Source organism: Erpetoichthys calabaricus, chromosome 15 (assembly GCF_900747795.2).
Source record: "Erpetoichthys calabaricus chromosome 15, fErpCal1.3, whole genome shotgun sequence".
Classification (NCBI taxonomy): Eukaryota; Metazoa; Chordata; class Cladistia; order Polypteriformes; family Polypteridae; genus Erpetoichthys; species Erpetoichthys calabaricus.
In genome coordinates, this window is record NC_041408.2 from 8,654,694 (window position 1) to 8,670,256 (window position 15,563).

Genomic DNA, 15,563 nt, shown 5'->3' on the forward strand with positions numbered 1-15,563 from the left:
AGGCCTCTCATGCCCTCATCTTCAGCTCCTTCTTGTTTGTCCCCTTAAGTTTTCTCTTCATGCTCAATTGGATTGACATCAGGTGACTGGCTTGGCCATTCATGAATTTTCCATTTTTTAGCTTTTCTAAACTCCTGTGTGGCCTCAGCAGTCTGTTTGGCTCGTTATCTTGTTGGAGGATGAAGTGCCATCCAGTGAGTTTGTCGTCATTTACTGAACTCGAGCCGATTGGATGTTTCTGCACACCTCAGAATTCATTGCAGTTCATCATCAGTGAAGTGTGCCAGGACCTGTGCCAGCCATACTTGCCTAAGCCATAACACCCCCAGCACTGCCATGTTTAACAGATGAGGTGGCCTGCTTTGGATCTCAGGCAGTTCCTTGTCGTCTCCACACTCTGATGTGTTGAGTGCAGTGGGTAGCGCTGCTTCCTCACAGTTAGGAGACCTGGGTTCGTTTCCCAGGTCCTCCCTGCGTGGAGTTTGCATGTTCTCCCCGTGTCTACGTGGGTTTCCTCCGGGTTCTCCAGTTTCCTCCCACAGTCCAAAAACATGCAGGTTAGGTGCATTGAAGACTCTAAATTGTCCTTGGTGTGTGTGTGTGTGTGTGTGCCCTGCGGTGGGCTGGCACCCTGCCCGGGGTTTGTTCCTGCCTTGTGCCTTCTGCATGCTGGGATTGGCTCCAGCAGACCCCCGTGACCCTGTGGTTGGACAATGACTGACTGACTGTTTGCCTGAATTTCTTCATCGTTCCTCTTTCTTGCTTCATTTCTTTCCTTCAATGGCACCCAAACAGAAATGAAATGTGAAGTGAGGGAGCCAACAGAAGACCAGCTAAGTCAGGGCCTCAAACGCCAACCAGTTGCTTAATGAGGTGACAATTCCTGTCGTTAATTAAACCCGTTCTTTAATTCTGTGGCTTGTTGCTGCTCTCGTGGTGCATGAGCAGACTTTTTCCGAAACTGTTGATTTTCTCTTTTCTGTTAAAATGTTTTGGGGGCCTGAGCAGATCGACATTCCTGAGACCTTCATCTTTCTTTATTTTCAGGTATTGTACGATGGACGGCAGTTGTTTTGTTTTTGTGTCTCATTATTGTTTGGCACCCTGCCCGGGATTGGTTCCTGCCTTGTGCCCTGTGTTGGCTGGGATTGGCTCCAGCAGACTCCCGTGACCCCGTGTTCGGATTCAGCGGGTTGGAAAATGGATGGATGGATTATTGTTTGGCTGCTAATTAAGGAAAAAGAAACAATTAAGGGGTCTGAGTCTTTTAAAAGTCAATTAAAATGAATTCAAAAAATGTCAATTAGCAAGACAAACCAGGCATTCATTAAGAAAAGGGTTAGAATGAAAACCTGCAGCCATGGTGGTCCTCCAGGACCGCACTTGGCGACCCCTGATCTAGGACAAGCTTGGGATGGTGTGGGTGAGGCCAGCAGGGGGCGCTTACCCCTCTGGTCTGTGTGTGTTGATCCCAATACACTGTGCTGTAAAAATGGCGCCGACCTTCGGGTGAGGCGTAACACCGAGGTCCTGACTCTCTGCCGTCATAATAGATCCTTCATAAAGAGTGAGGTGTATCCCGATGCCCACCACGGCCTGGTCATTCTGGCCCTCCCTAATCATCCCCTATCTCTCTCACCCCTTCACTACCTAACAGCTCATGTGCGGGGAGTCCACTGGTGCAAAAATGGCTGCCATCGCATCGCCCAGGTGGGCTCTACACATTAGTGGTGGTTGAAGTGGCACCCCGCTCACTGAAGCGCTATTTAAATGTGAAGACTTTTTATTGTTATTAGCCTCCAGTATCAGACCACCCGTGGGCCTTTCTTTGTCCGAGCCCAACTCCTTCCTGCCGGGCCGGTGAGGCCTGCAGGCCTGCGTGAGCCCCCCTTGAGGAGCAGCTTGGCAGCCGCCGGCACCTCCAGCACTGCGGCCGCTGCAGCAGCAGCATCAGCTCTCTCGTATTGACAAGGTGGTGTCAGTTGCCGCGTGTGCCAAGTGTTGGCCGGCAATGGCGCACACAATCCCGGGGACTCGTAACGAGCAGCCGGTCGAGGGGTATGTGTGTCTACCTTTGCCTTGGTGACACGTTGCTGTCGTCTCGGCAACCATTTACTAGGACGGATCATGTTTGCTTTGCTTTTGTTCCATGCTGAATATTTTAGTCGGCGCTTGTTAAGAGTTAGATGGATGCTGAAACAAGAAAATGCAGAAGGACAGAAGCCTTTCCTGGGATAGGAGGGAAGGTGAAGAAATCTCCTGAGCTTTGGAATTTTTTTTTTTTTTTTTTTTGGGAACAGCAACTAGGATCCATTTTTTTTTTTTTTTTTTTTTTTGGTGATGCAGAATTAAAGGGACTTTCCCCTCTGAGCTGCCAGAGGACGAGGAGAGAGAGAGAGAGAGAGGGGCCTGCATTCATTCATTCACTCATTCACTTTCCATGCCAGTGCTAGTCAGCTGCTCTTGCTGTTTACCCAAAGGCTATTTGTTTAAAAAGCTGAAATGATCTGACGCCACTGGCACTGCCATTTAACAGCCCGAGCAACGGGGGGGAAGAGAACTCTGAGGGGTGGGGGGGCGGGGGGAGTAGAGAGAGAGAGAGAGAAGACCTCCCCAGCATGCCCGGCCTGCCTAGTGCCATCCGCCAGGAGAGGCTTAAAAAGACAGGTGGGCGCCTCGCGTCTCCGGGGCTGTTCACCATTAACGAAGAGGACGAGCAGCAGAGGAATGGAGGCAGCAGGAAGGCCAAGGGTAAGTAATGCGGGGAAAAAGAGCCAGCCCTGAAATGACTGATGTGCCGTTTTTGACGGCCCCTCTCGGTTGCTTTGGAGCTCAGGGGGGGTTTACCTGCTTCTCTTGCTAAGGTCAGATATCCAGCCCCACCATCTTAATAGCTGAAGTGCTCGTGTCTACAGCTTCTGCAGGTCTGGCTTTACACCTTTAGGTTTCCTATTTGCTTTCGGAGACTTTGAAGGTTTATTTTATGACGACTGTAAGAGGAGAGTTTGCTACAAATGCAAAAGAAAAAAAAAATGTTTAAGTGTAGCACTGTGTGGGATGTCATGGAAGTGTCGGCACGTGTGACGTATGTCACCGAGCGCAGGCCCTGGTCTGTGTGGCAAAAATACGTTTTATTGGGAATTTGTGTCGGCAGCCGCTGCTTTGCAATTGATACGGCATTCTGGACATTTACGGTGGAGTTGTGTCTAATTCAAACTTGATAGATAGGCACTATATGATTGATTGACAGACAGACGCTACTTGTCACAAGGGGGAATTTAGCTTTTACAGAAGCTCAGTAAATACAAAAATTACAATGATTTTCTATTGTGTTTGTGATTTTAATATAACAAATACATACTGCTAAGGTAGATATCTGTGATTAACTCTGTGGTTATCAATACACGCCTGAAAGTCTCTGTGCTTCGTTTGTATCATGCCTGGGTTCAAATAACCTCAAATAAAGTCCTACCATTTTAAAGAAAAGGTTTTCATTTTTCTTAAAGCTGCATACCAAAATCTGCAATAAACAGCTGGCCTTTCTCTTTATTCTTGTTCTTAATCAAATGAAGCTGGCAGATTGTAAAAGGCAGACAGAATTTTAATTCGAAAAAAAAAGTTTTTCATCCTTCACAGTCCACTTGCATACATTATTCTGAGTTTATTCAAATTCAAACAAAAATACATCTTTAGAGTGCCTCACGGGTACAGCTCTGTTTTATAATTATTTTGTGGAAATTTGAGGGGCTTTATTTGTTTGTTTGTTTTCATATTTTTTGAGCTTCTGTAAAGAGCTAAATTTCCCTTTTGGGACAAATGAAGTTCTGTGTGTCTGTTTTTATAGTGCCTTTCACTGTCTGTCTGTGTTAGAGGGTGAGAGGAGAGATTATGAAAGGCACCCTTCATGGTACATGGGCTCCTTCCATCAATCAGTGTATCTGTGTGATATAAAGCTGTTTACTGTCTGCTATGTAGTGCCTTGCACATCTGTCTGTCTGTCTGTCTGCGCTAGGCACTGCCTTCCTTTCCTGATTATTTATTTATTTATCAATTATATAGTGCCGTTCACATCTGTCTGTCTGTCTGTCTATCTATCAATCTAATCCTTCCAACTACACTATCTATCTATCTATCTATCTATCTATCTATCTATCTATCTATCTATCTATCTATCTATCTATCTATCTATCTATCTTATCCTGCCTACTACACTAAATTAAAATCTATCTATCTATCTATCTATCTATCTATCTATCTATCTATCTATCTATCTATCTATCATATAGTGCCTTACATATTTATCATTTAGTGCATTATCTATCTATCTATCTATCTATCTATCTATCTATCTATCTATCTATCTATCTATCTATCTATCTATCTATCTATCTATCTATCTATCTATCTATCTATCTATCTTATCCTGCCTACTACACTAAATTAAAATCTATCTATCTTATCCTGCCTACTACACTAAATTAAAATCTATCTATCTATCTATCTATCTATCTATCTATCTATCTATCTATCTATCTATCTATCTATCTATCTATCTATCTATCTATCATATAGTGCCTTACATAGTTCTCATTTAGTGCATTATCTGTCTGTCTTTCTGCCTATCTGTCTGTCATAGTACTTGTTATTTCTTAATTGGGGTCCCTCCCTGACTTCTGTTTAAACTCCTTTAATGTCTTTGCTGTTCATTTATCATTCATTTCTATTGTTCTTGTAAATCTTGTATTCTTTTTCATTTTTGTTGAGTCATGTTTTACGTCAGTCTTTTTTTTTTTAGTTTCTGTGTGAGAATGTGTTCTTCTGTGTTCCTTGTATTTTATGGGGTTGACGTCCATTAGATGAGACCACCGTTACGTCATTGTTAGCGGACTCTCGTCGGCCTTTAACTGCCGGCCGGTTCCCTTGCATGTGCCCTGATGAAGTTTGCTGCTTTGGTTGGTGTTTTGCTCTTTGTGATTTCTGATTCTTTTTGACTTTTTCGTTTCTCGACTATTTTTCTGATGTTCTTTGTTTTGGATTGTGTGTGTGTTTTGTTTTTCTTTTTCAAATGTCCTGTTTGTATTTTGCTCTGTTTTAAACATTTTTTGAATTAACATTTTGCACCAAACTTATCCTTTGATACAAAATCTCAAGTGTTTATTTAAAAAGAACCCCTTTTAATGTTACATATTGAATGTAAAAAGGAAATATAAAATATGCCATTCTTCTATAAAAACGAATATGAAGCACTTAGTGTTGAAGAGAATATTGTAATGTCTGTGCAGTAGTTACATTACGTGAGTGTTTGCGTTGAGCTGGAGCTGTGACTCTGTTTGTAGCCGCGACTTTCTTCCTCATCCTTTGCTGTTGTAACGTCTGGTGGCCGCTCTGTGTGTTTTAATGGCAGCTTTGACCGAGGACGGTCAGCATGGCTTTGTTTCCAGCCTGATGTTTCACCGGGGGGGTCGGCTCAGCCTGGCCTGGGACGGTCGTAGGTTTCCTGTGGGGAAAGTTGACCTTCAGCACTTTGATGTTGTTTTTTGTTTTTTATCTTTAGCATCACATTAGATTAGTTAAATACGTATTTGAATTTTGTAGGCTCTTGAAGCTCATGGGAGTGATTTGGTGCAGTGACTCCATTACACTTTCTTCAGTTCTCACTACTTGTGTTAATCGCTTTTGCACACTAATGATTCCCCTCCACACCACAGTCACTCAGTCATTCTGATCTGCCATCTCCATCATCAAGACTCGCTTGTTTCTCGCCTGTTGACTCTCTTGCCATCTCTGAACTTATTAATAAGTCTAATGCCTCCTCCTGTCTGCTTGATCCTGTCCCCCACTTCTCTGCTCATCCATAATTCGTTTTCCTATTGCCTCATTGGTAAATGCAGGTTTCATTTCAAAACTGCTGCAGTTGCCCCAATCCTTAAAAATACTTGACCTGGTTCCTTCCTTTCTCTCTCCAGTTACAGGCCTATCTCTAATCTCCCTTTTTTTGGCTAAGGTGATGGAACACGTGGTCGCACCACAACGCCATGTTTTTCTTCTAGACAGTACACTCTATGAGCCTTTTCAGTCTGGTGTTCGTACACAGCACAGCACTGAGACAGCTCTTCTCCGTGTACTCAATGATCTTCTCCGGTAGGCAGATTGTGGTTCCCTTAATATTTATTTTATTTATTTATTTTTTGTTCTTTATTTCGCCTTATTCAATTTCTTGTATTAGGAATTTGTTAGTTTTCGCATACCCCTTGGGATCAGAGTGCAGGGTCAGCCATTGTACAGCGCCCCTGGTGCAATTGAAGGTTAAGGGTCTTGCTCAAGGGCCCAGCAGAGTAGGATCTCTTTTGGCAGTGACGGGGATTCGAACCGGCAACCTTTTTAGATCCTTAGCCTCAGAGCCACCAATATTCTCCTCCTTCTTGACTAAAGTACGGCATTTGACACTGTTAACCATGAAATCCTCCTGTCACGTCTCTCTGCTGTAGGCATCTCTGGTTTAGCCCTTCAATGGCTCACATCAGATCTCTCTAATAGGCAACAGTCTGTCACACTCGGCCGATAGAAATCCTCCATTTCACCTGTGTCACGTGGTTCGGTCCTTGAGCTGTTACTCTTTCTACTTTATATCCTTCCTTTGGGTCAGATTATTGGGTCGGACATGGCCTTAACCTCCACTGTTATGCAGACGATAGACAGTTATATCTTAGTCCAGACTCCCCTACAGATTCACCTCCCAGCACACTCACTGATCTTAAGCTATGGATGGAAAATCACTTTCTCAAACTTAATGTCAATAAAACTGAAGTGTTACTGGTAGGTCCAAACTCCCAACTTTCTAAGGCATTCAATTTCTCTGTTTCTGTTGATGGTCAACTTGTCAAACCTGCTCCCGTTGTCAGACATCTTGGTGTTTTGTTTGATTCATCACTTAACTTTGAGCTACACATTAGGTCTCTTTCCAAAATTTCATTCTATCATCTCCGTCACGTTGCCCGCCTCCGTCCGTTTCTGTCCTTGTCTGATGCTCAAACTCTGGTTCATTATTTCATGATGTCTCATATTGATTACTGTAATTCCCTCTTCATCAGCCTCCCTGCACAATCTACACAGAAGCTACAGGACATTCAGAACTCTGCGGCCACACAAAGCGTTCTGCTCACGTCTCCCCTGCTCTCTCCCAGCTTCACTGGTTACCAGTTCCACCAAGGATTAAAGTTTCTGCTTCTGACCTTCATAGCCCTCCATAACCTTTGCCCCCCTCTACCTCACTCAGCTCCTTACACTCCTTGTCGCTCTTTCAGGTCCTCGAGCAGTCATCTCCTTACTGTCCCACGCACCAGACCTTCAGTGTTATAGCCCCTCAACTCTGGAACTCTCTTCTTCAGTCTCTCCGAGTTTGGTCCTCTTTCTGTACTTTTAAATCGCAACTGAAAACTTTCCTCTTCTACGAACTTTTGTCATCTGTGTAATTATTTTATTTTTTTTTTACTCTGTATGTAAAGCGACCTTGGGTTTATGAAAGGCACTCAATAAATGTAACCTATTATTAATGATGTTCACTCTTTAAATGGCAAGTCAATAAATTCACGTAAAACATGACACCTAATCGGCTGGGGTTCCATCAGAAACTGACTGTAAAGGAAGGCCATAAAGGATTTTACAAGTGATGAGCAGGAGAAAAGGACGCGTCCAGTGACAGGTTGGGGTTGATACTGGAGATTAGCGCTGAACGATTAATTCCACATACAATTATGACGATTACCGCACTCCATTTTTAAAAAGCCCTCCTCATTCAGTAGACTCCCATGTCACTTCTGGGGCCCTGAAGCTCGAGCTTCATGAGTTTCATGGCCACTCAGTCCCCGAGTCTGACCATCTGACCGAATCTCAGTGAAGGGGCGGCAATTATGACAGGGAAAGGACCAATTGGAGCCTGCTTTGCCAGTAAGGGGAGGAGTCTAAACACAAACAGAAATGATAAAAAGGAAAAGAAGGGTGAGCAGACTTACAGTGGGGGCGGATGCAGGAGAAGAAAAGACGGCTAAGGCACGGGGGTCTGGGATTTTTTGGATGTCTTGGAAAGAAGCTCACATGTGTAATCCTTACCACAATTCTGTACTGTCTGGAGGGATACCATCACATCCTGGGGGTCCACATCATGGAAGACCCTGTCCTGGGGTGTGAACACAGCCGAGCTGGCGAAGAAGGCTCAGCAGAGACTTTATTTCCTGACGTCCCTCTGCGTGGGGTTTACCATCTGCACAACAGTGCAGAGGAAGACACTTCAGCAGATCGTAAAGACGGCCCAGCAGATCATCGGCTGCTCTTCACCCTCTCTGGATGAACTGCACAGCTCTCGCTGCCTCAGGAAAGCGGAAAACATCTTAAAAGCCCCTTCACACCCCATGCATGACATCAGGCAAAAGACAGAGGAGCATCAAAACAAAGACAAATAGACTGATTAACAGTTTCTACCCTGTTGCTATTAGGACACTGAATGCCACCTAATCACCTCCAATGCAGCAGTGCAATAGATGACATCTCGTGCAATAGTGTTCATGTGCAATAAGGTCTTATGTTGAATGTTTGTGCTCTACCTCATTTCTTCTTATCCTTTCTTAATTATATTTATTTATATTTTGACACCGCAGGGACTGCACCTTATTTTATGTATTTGTTACAATGACAATAAAGATATTCTGATCCTGATTCTGACACTGCCTGGACTTCTACATTATTCCAGACAGTGTGCAGAAGGCTAACTGCATGTCAGGTTATATAGCGCCTTGACGTGTGGAGTAGAAGTCACAGGAGGTTCTGCTCCGGCTTTATAACACACTGGTGAGGCTCATCTGGAGTCCTGGGTGCAGTTTGTATCTCCAGGCTACAAAAGGACATAGCAGCACTGGAAAAAGTAAGAAAATATAAAGCATTACACGTCAAAAATAAAAATGTGAGGCTTGAATATGCAATGGGTGGAATGAAAATCAAAAGTATGGCTTATGAGAAGGATTTAGGAGTCGTAGTGGACTTGACATTATCGACTTCCCGACAGTGTTCAGAAGTCATTAGGAAGGCTAACAGAATGTCAGGTTATATAGCGCCTTGATGTGTGGAGTACAAGTCACAGGAGGTTCTGCTCAGGCTTTATAACACACTGGTGAGGCCTCATCTGGAGTCCTGGGTGCAGTTTTGGGCCCACCAGACATAGCGGCACTAGAAAAAGTAAGGAAATATAAAGTATTGCACGTCAAAAATAAAAATGTGAGGCTTGAATATGCAATGGGTGGAATGAAAATCAAAAGTATGGCTTATGAGAAGGATTTAGGAGTTGTAGTGGACTTGACATTATCGACTTCCCGACAGTGTTCAGAAGCCGTTAAGGAGGCTAACAGAACATCAGGTTATATAGCGCCTTGACGTGTGCAGTACAAGTCACAGGAGGTTCTGCTCAGGCTTTATAACACACTGGTGAGGCCTCATCTGGAGTCCTGGGTGCAGTTTTGGTCTCCAGGCTACAAAAAGGACATAGCAGCACAAGAAAAAGTTAAGGAAATATAAAGCATTGCATGTCGGAAGTAATAATGTGAGGTTTGAATACACAAAGGGAGGTCTGAAAATCGAAAGTACGCTTAATGAGAAGGAGTTAGGAGTCGTAGTGGACTGTAAGCTATCAATTGCCAGACAGTGTGCAGAAGCCATTAAGAAGGCTAACAGAATGTCAGGTTATATAGTGCATTGACGTGTGGAGTACAAGTCACAGGAGGTTCTGCTGAAACTTTGTAACACATAGGAAAGGTGCTATATAACTAAAATGTATTATTGTTATTATTATAACATCACTTAGACCTCCTCTGGAGTTCTGTGTGCCTAGAGTTTTGGTCTCCCGGCTACAAAAGGACACAGCAGCGCTGGAAAAAGTAAGGAAATATAAAGTATTACACGTCAAAAATAAAAATGTGAGGCTTGAATATGCAATGGGAGGTCTGAAAATCGAAAGTACGGCTTATGAGAAGGATTTAGGAGTCGTAGTGGACTCTACGCTATCGACTTCCAGACAGTGTTCAGAAGCCACTAAGAAGGCTAACAGAATGTCAGGTTATATAGCGCCTTGATGTGTGGAGTACAAGTCCCAGGAGGTGATGCTCAAGGTTTATAACACACTGGTGAGGCCTCGTCTGGAGTCCTGGGTGCAGTTTTGGGCCCACCAGACATAGCAGCACAAGAAAAAGTAGGGAAATATAAAGTATTGCACGTCAAAAATAAAAATGTGAGGCTTGAATATGCAATGGGTGGACTGAAAATCGAAAGTACGGCTTATGAGAAGGATATTGGAGTCATAGTGGACTTGACATTATCAACTTCCTGACAATGTTCAGAAGCCATTAAGAAGGCTAACAGAATGTCAGGTTATATAGCGCCTTGATGTGTGCAGTACAAGTCACAGGAGGTTCTGCTCAGGCTTTATAACACACTGGTGAGGCCTCATCTGGAGTCCTGGGTGCAGTTTTGGTCTCCAGGATACAAAAAGGACATAGCAGCACAAGAAAAGGTCCAGAGAAGAGCAGCTGGGCTGATTAGAGGACTACAGGGGATGAGTTAGGAGGAAAGATGAAAAGAGCTGAGCCTTAACAGGAGATGAAGAGGAAACCTGAGTGAGGTGTTTAAAATGATGAAGGGAATTAGTGCAGTGGGTCGAGATGGGGACTTTAAAATGAGTTCACCAAGAACACGGGGGACACAGCTGGAAACTTGTAAATTTCACACAAATGTTAGGAAGTTTTTCTTCTCACAGAGAACCACAGACACCTGGACTAAGTGACCAAGTCGTGTGGTGGACAAGGAGGACTTTAGGGACCTTGAAAACTCAACTTGATGTTATTTGAGAGGAGTGAAGTGGACAGGACTGGCAAGCTTTGTGGGGCTGAATGGCTTGTCCTCGTCTGATTGTTCTAATCTTCTAATTCCAGTGAAACTGTGGACTTACTGGACTTTTCTCTGTTCAATCTCCATTGTATTACTACTTGTTTTTTTTTTTGATGGGGTCTTTTCGTATGTGTAAGTGTTGAGGAGGGCTTCGCTCGATGGTATTTGTTCTGCTACGCTTTATTTCCTTTTCAAATATAAAGCATCTATTTCTTTTGTACTTGCAGTGTGTGGTGTCGTCAGTACGGCGTGAGGTTACTGGAGGAGTAGTGATGGTCGCCCGTTCTTCTGATTTATTGTTATTTATAATCGTATCACCGGGGGGGGTCGGTACAAGTTCATGAAAGCTAAGCCTGCAGCACTAAGTCTCAATAACGTTGGCGCCTGTGACACAGATAGCCATTACTGGCCTGTTTAAGTCAAAGCTGACTTGAAGCACTTTGCTGTCTTTTTATCTTTAGCGTTGCATTAAGTGGGTTGCGCATTAAATATGGATTTACATTTTATTGGTGTTTGGTGCTGTGAGTCTGTGACACCTTTTTTCAGTTAGGAATATCTCCTGCACTGTGTGCTGTGCCCACCATCTATTCCGTAATTTTCGTGTGTTTTTTTTCTTCATTTAATATCTTTCGCTTTCATGTTCTCCCCGTGTCTGCGTGGGTTTCCTCCCACAGTCCAAAGACATGCAGGTTAGGTGGATTGGCGTTCCTAAATTGTCCCTGGTGTGTGCTTGGTGTGTGTTTGTCCTGCGGTGGGCTGGCGCCCTGCCCGGGGTTTGTTCCTGCCCTGCACCCTGTGCTGGCTGGGATTAGCTCCAGCAGACCCCTGTGACCCTGTGTTAGGATATAGCGGGTTGGATAATGACTGATGACTGACTGTCTTTGTATTGCAGTGGGTGTTTCTGTATCACTCCTGCATGGCGTAAATAAGGTTTTGTTTTTCAGTTGGCTCTTATTAATATTAAAGGGGTATTTGATCGTTGCTACTGCACCTTCATGTCCAGCTGAGTTTTATCAGCACTCCTACCTCATTTTCCACTTGATTGATGGCCAATATGAAACTCGCATGTCCAAGAAATTTGTGAGATGAAGCAGAACAGCAGTATATTAGAGACATGAGTGCATACAGCATAGGCAGCTTTCATATCGACAGAAATGATGGTGTCAATTGCAGGATCCACCACTGGGTACGGCGTGTATCATTATGTCAGACATGAATGGCCTCCTCTTATTTCATATGGCCCTGTGAGAGCACAGACTCTTAAGTTGCTGATATTGTAAGAAATCCAAGTCAGTTTACAGCATAAAAAGACTAAGTGTGTGGATCTGAAGTGAATATTAGTGTCAGTGTTGTCTCCATTGTGTTTCTAAGACATGGAAATGTCCAAAGGGAAAGAAAACACTCAATGAGCAAATATTTGACCCTTGCAGCTATTGAAATCTGCACTAAAGATGTTGTCTCTACAAACATCCAGCTTAATAAAAAGATAAGTATGTCTGTGTGTCTGTCCGGTGTTTCTCTCTGTCATTTAAAAAGGTGGCGCATCACAAACATTTGTAATAAAATACATGGCATTTGTCATTCCAACAGATGGTGCATCACAAACCTTTGTAGTAATAAAATACCTTGGATTTCTCATTCCAACAGATGGCGCATCACAAATATTTGTCCATCCAACCATCCATTTTCCAACCCGCTGAATCCGAACACAGGGTCACGGGGGTCTGCTGGAGCCAATCCCAGCCAACACAGGGCACAAGGCAGGAAACAATCCTGGGCATGGTGCCAACCCACTGCAGGACACACACAAACACACCCACACACCAAGCACACACTAGGGCCAATTTAGAATCGCCAATCCACCTAACCTGCATGTCTTTGGAATGTAGGAGGAAACCGGAGCGCCCGGAGGAAACCCACGCAGACACGGGGAGAACATGCAAACTCCACGCAGGGAGGACCCGGGAAGCGAACCCAGGTCCCCAGATCTCCCAACTGCGAGGCAGCAGCGCTACCCACTGTGCCACCATGCCGCCCACAAATATTTGTATTAATGCATTTTTTTACTTCAAATGATTGTGGTGTGCCATCTGTTGGAATGGAAAATGTAGTTCATTTTATTACTACATGCCTTAGAAAATACTGTACATTCCAATAGATGGTGCACAGGGGCCTACGTTGATTGCTTAGATTTCAACCCATCTTAGATGGGTACCACAGCTAGTCCTTTAATAAAAGGATAAGTGTTTGTGTGCTGTATCTGGGTGTCTGTACAGTTGCTGTTTCCCTGTCAGTCCAACAGATGGCTTATCATATACATCTGTAGCAATAAAATGCATTGCATTGTCATTTTAACAGATGGCACATCGCAAATATTCCTACTGCTTTTTTCGAATCCCATACCAGTGGCATATAACAGAGACATGTACATTGCATTTGTTAGTCCAACAGATGGCGCATCACAAACATTTGTAGTAATAAAATGCCTTGGATTTGTCATTCCAACAGATGGCGCATCACAAATATTTGTATTAATACATTTTCTTACTACAAATGATTGTGGTGTGCCATCTGTTAGAACAACAAATGCAGCACATTTTATTACTACATGCCTTAGAAAATCATAAACATTTATATTGCATTGTCATTCCAACTGATCGCAAATATTGATACTGCTTTTACGAATCCCATACCAAATGGCATATAATGGAGACATGTACATTGCATTTGTCAGTCCAACAGATGGCCCGTCACAAACACTGCTTTTACAAATCGTTCATAACAAATGGCATACAACAGGGACATGTGATTTGCCAAATGTTAATACTGAGATCTATATTGATTACTTGGATGTCTACCTGTCTCAGACAAGTAGCATAGCATGTTATATATAAAAATACAAGGAGGGGGACCCAAAAAGTCCTGGAAAGCTGAAATCGGTCAATAGCATGACAGCAGGGTGTAGTTATCGATTATGCTGCTAGGTAATATGCAATACATTTGTCTTTGTTATGTGCCATTTGGTATGAGATTTGTTAAATCTGTGTTAATGATGGTGATGTTCCATCTGTTGGAACGCCAAATGCAATGCATATGTCTCTGTTATATGCCATTTGGTATGCAATTTGTGAAAGCAGTGTTAATGTTTGTGATGCGCCATCTGTTGGAATGCCAAATGCAATGCATATGTCTCTGTTATATGCCATTTGGTATGCAATTTGTGAAAGCAGTGTTAATGTTTGTGATGCACCATCTGTTGGAATGCCAAATGCAATGCATATGTCTCTGTTATATGCCATTTGGTATGCAATTTGTGAAAGCAGTGTTAATGTTTGTGATGTGCCATCTGTTGGAATGATAAATTCAATGCATATATCTCTGTTATATGTCATTTGGTATGGGATTCATAAATGTGGCATTAATGTTTGTAATGCGCCTTCTGTTGGATTGACAAATGCAATTAATGTGCGTCTGTTATGTTATTTGGTATGGGATTTGTAATAGCAGTGTTAAAGTTTGTGATGCACCATCTGTTGAAATGACAAATGCAATGCATTTTCCTACAGAAAATGTTTGTGATGTGCCATCTTTTGGTTTGGTAGAGACATAGCAACCAGACGAACACACAGACACCTATCTTTGTATTAAGGTGGATGTTTCACTTTAGAGCACAATTTTATGTTTCAAGTCAAAGGAGCAATCAGGTTAAACTTTAATGGTGAATGCTTTGACAGAATAAACAAGCAGTGGTCTGATTCCAGGGGCTTGGATCTTTTATGCACAACTGAGTACAATAAAGCTCCAGCCAGAGAGATTAATGTGCACATTTCCCGATGCATTCAAGGTCCTCCATTGTGTAATACAGCAGGATGGTGTTAAAGCAGGCTGTGCAATCCGTCTTCCATTACATTGATTTGGAAAGGTTGTAAGTAAATTATGTCCGGTAAGTGCCCAAATTACAGCTCTCCCTGGAAACTCTCCAGCACAACTACTTTTGTTGATTGTTCAAAGAAAATTTTTAAAAAGATGTTTTAGTAGACTAATGATGTTCACTCTTTAACTGCCAACTATCAGGACTGGCAGGCCAATGAATACCCATAACACGCGATGCCAGTCAACTAGGGTTTCAACAGCGACTCTGCTGACTGTCAAGGTAGGTCGTAATGAGCGATGACCAGGAGACAAGGACGCGGTCAGGGCCCCATAAGCGACGTTAGGGCTGCGGAGATTATCCATATATAAATTGCACTTCGAATCTTGAGTGCCTCGATGTTCCAATAATCGAAAGCAGCAATTATCACACTCCATTTAGCGCTGCCGTTCTCTTGGAGAAGGAGTTGTCACCATTTACAGCCTGTCACTGCTCTGAATAGCTAAGGCGCATTGTAACGGAGCACAGACACGCTCGCGAGGCGCGAGTGCCCAGGCGCTTCATCGCGATCGGGTTGGTGTGATTTTTATTTTGTTAACTCTGACGTCTCGACCTCCGCCGTCTTCAGTGCCCCATCCCGTGTTTCTAGAGGCGGGGCTTCACAGGTCATCATTAACACTAGAATTACCAAAGCCTACGAAAAAACATGTAAACCCGGCCCACCTTAAATCTGTTGGCACCTCTCCATTCAGCGTCTTTTGTC

The 15,563-nt window shown here is 43.4% G+C and overlaps 1 protein-coding gene across 7 annotated transcripts in view; it reads left to right on the top strand.

The window, feature by feature from the left end:
• Positions 1–2,584: 2,584 nt before the first annotated feature.
• map7b (microtubule-associated protein 7b) overlaps positions 2,585–15,563 on the top strand; it is a 100,600-nt gene continuing 87,621 nt past the window's right edge. For all 7 annotated transcript variants that reach the window (XM_051919282.1, XM_051919283.1, XM_051919284.1 and 4 more), the window contains exon 1: positions 2,585–2,751. In XM_051919282.1, the coding sequence (XP_051775242.1) occupies positions 2,619–2,751 (133 nt within the window). In that variant the 5' untranslated portion in view covers positions 2,585–2,618. The remainder of the gene's footprint in view (positions 2,752–15,563) is intronic.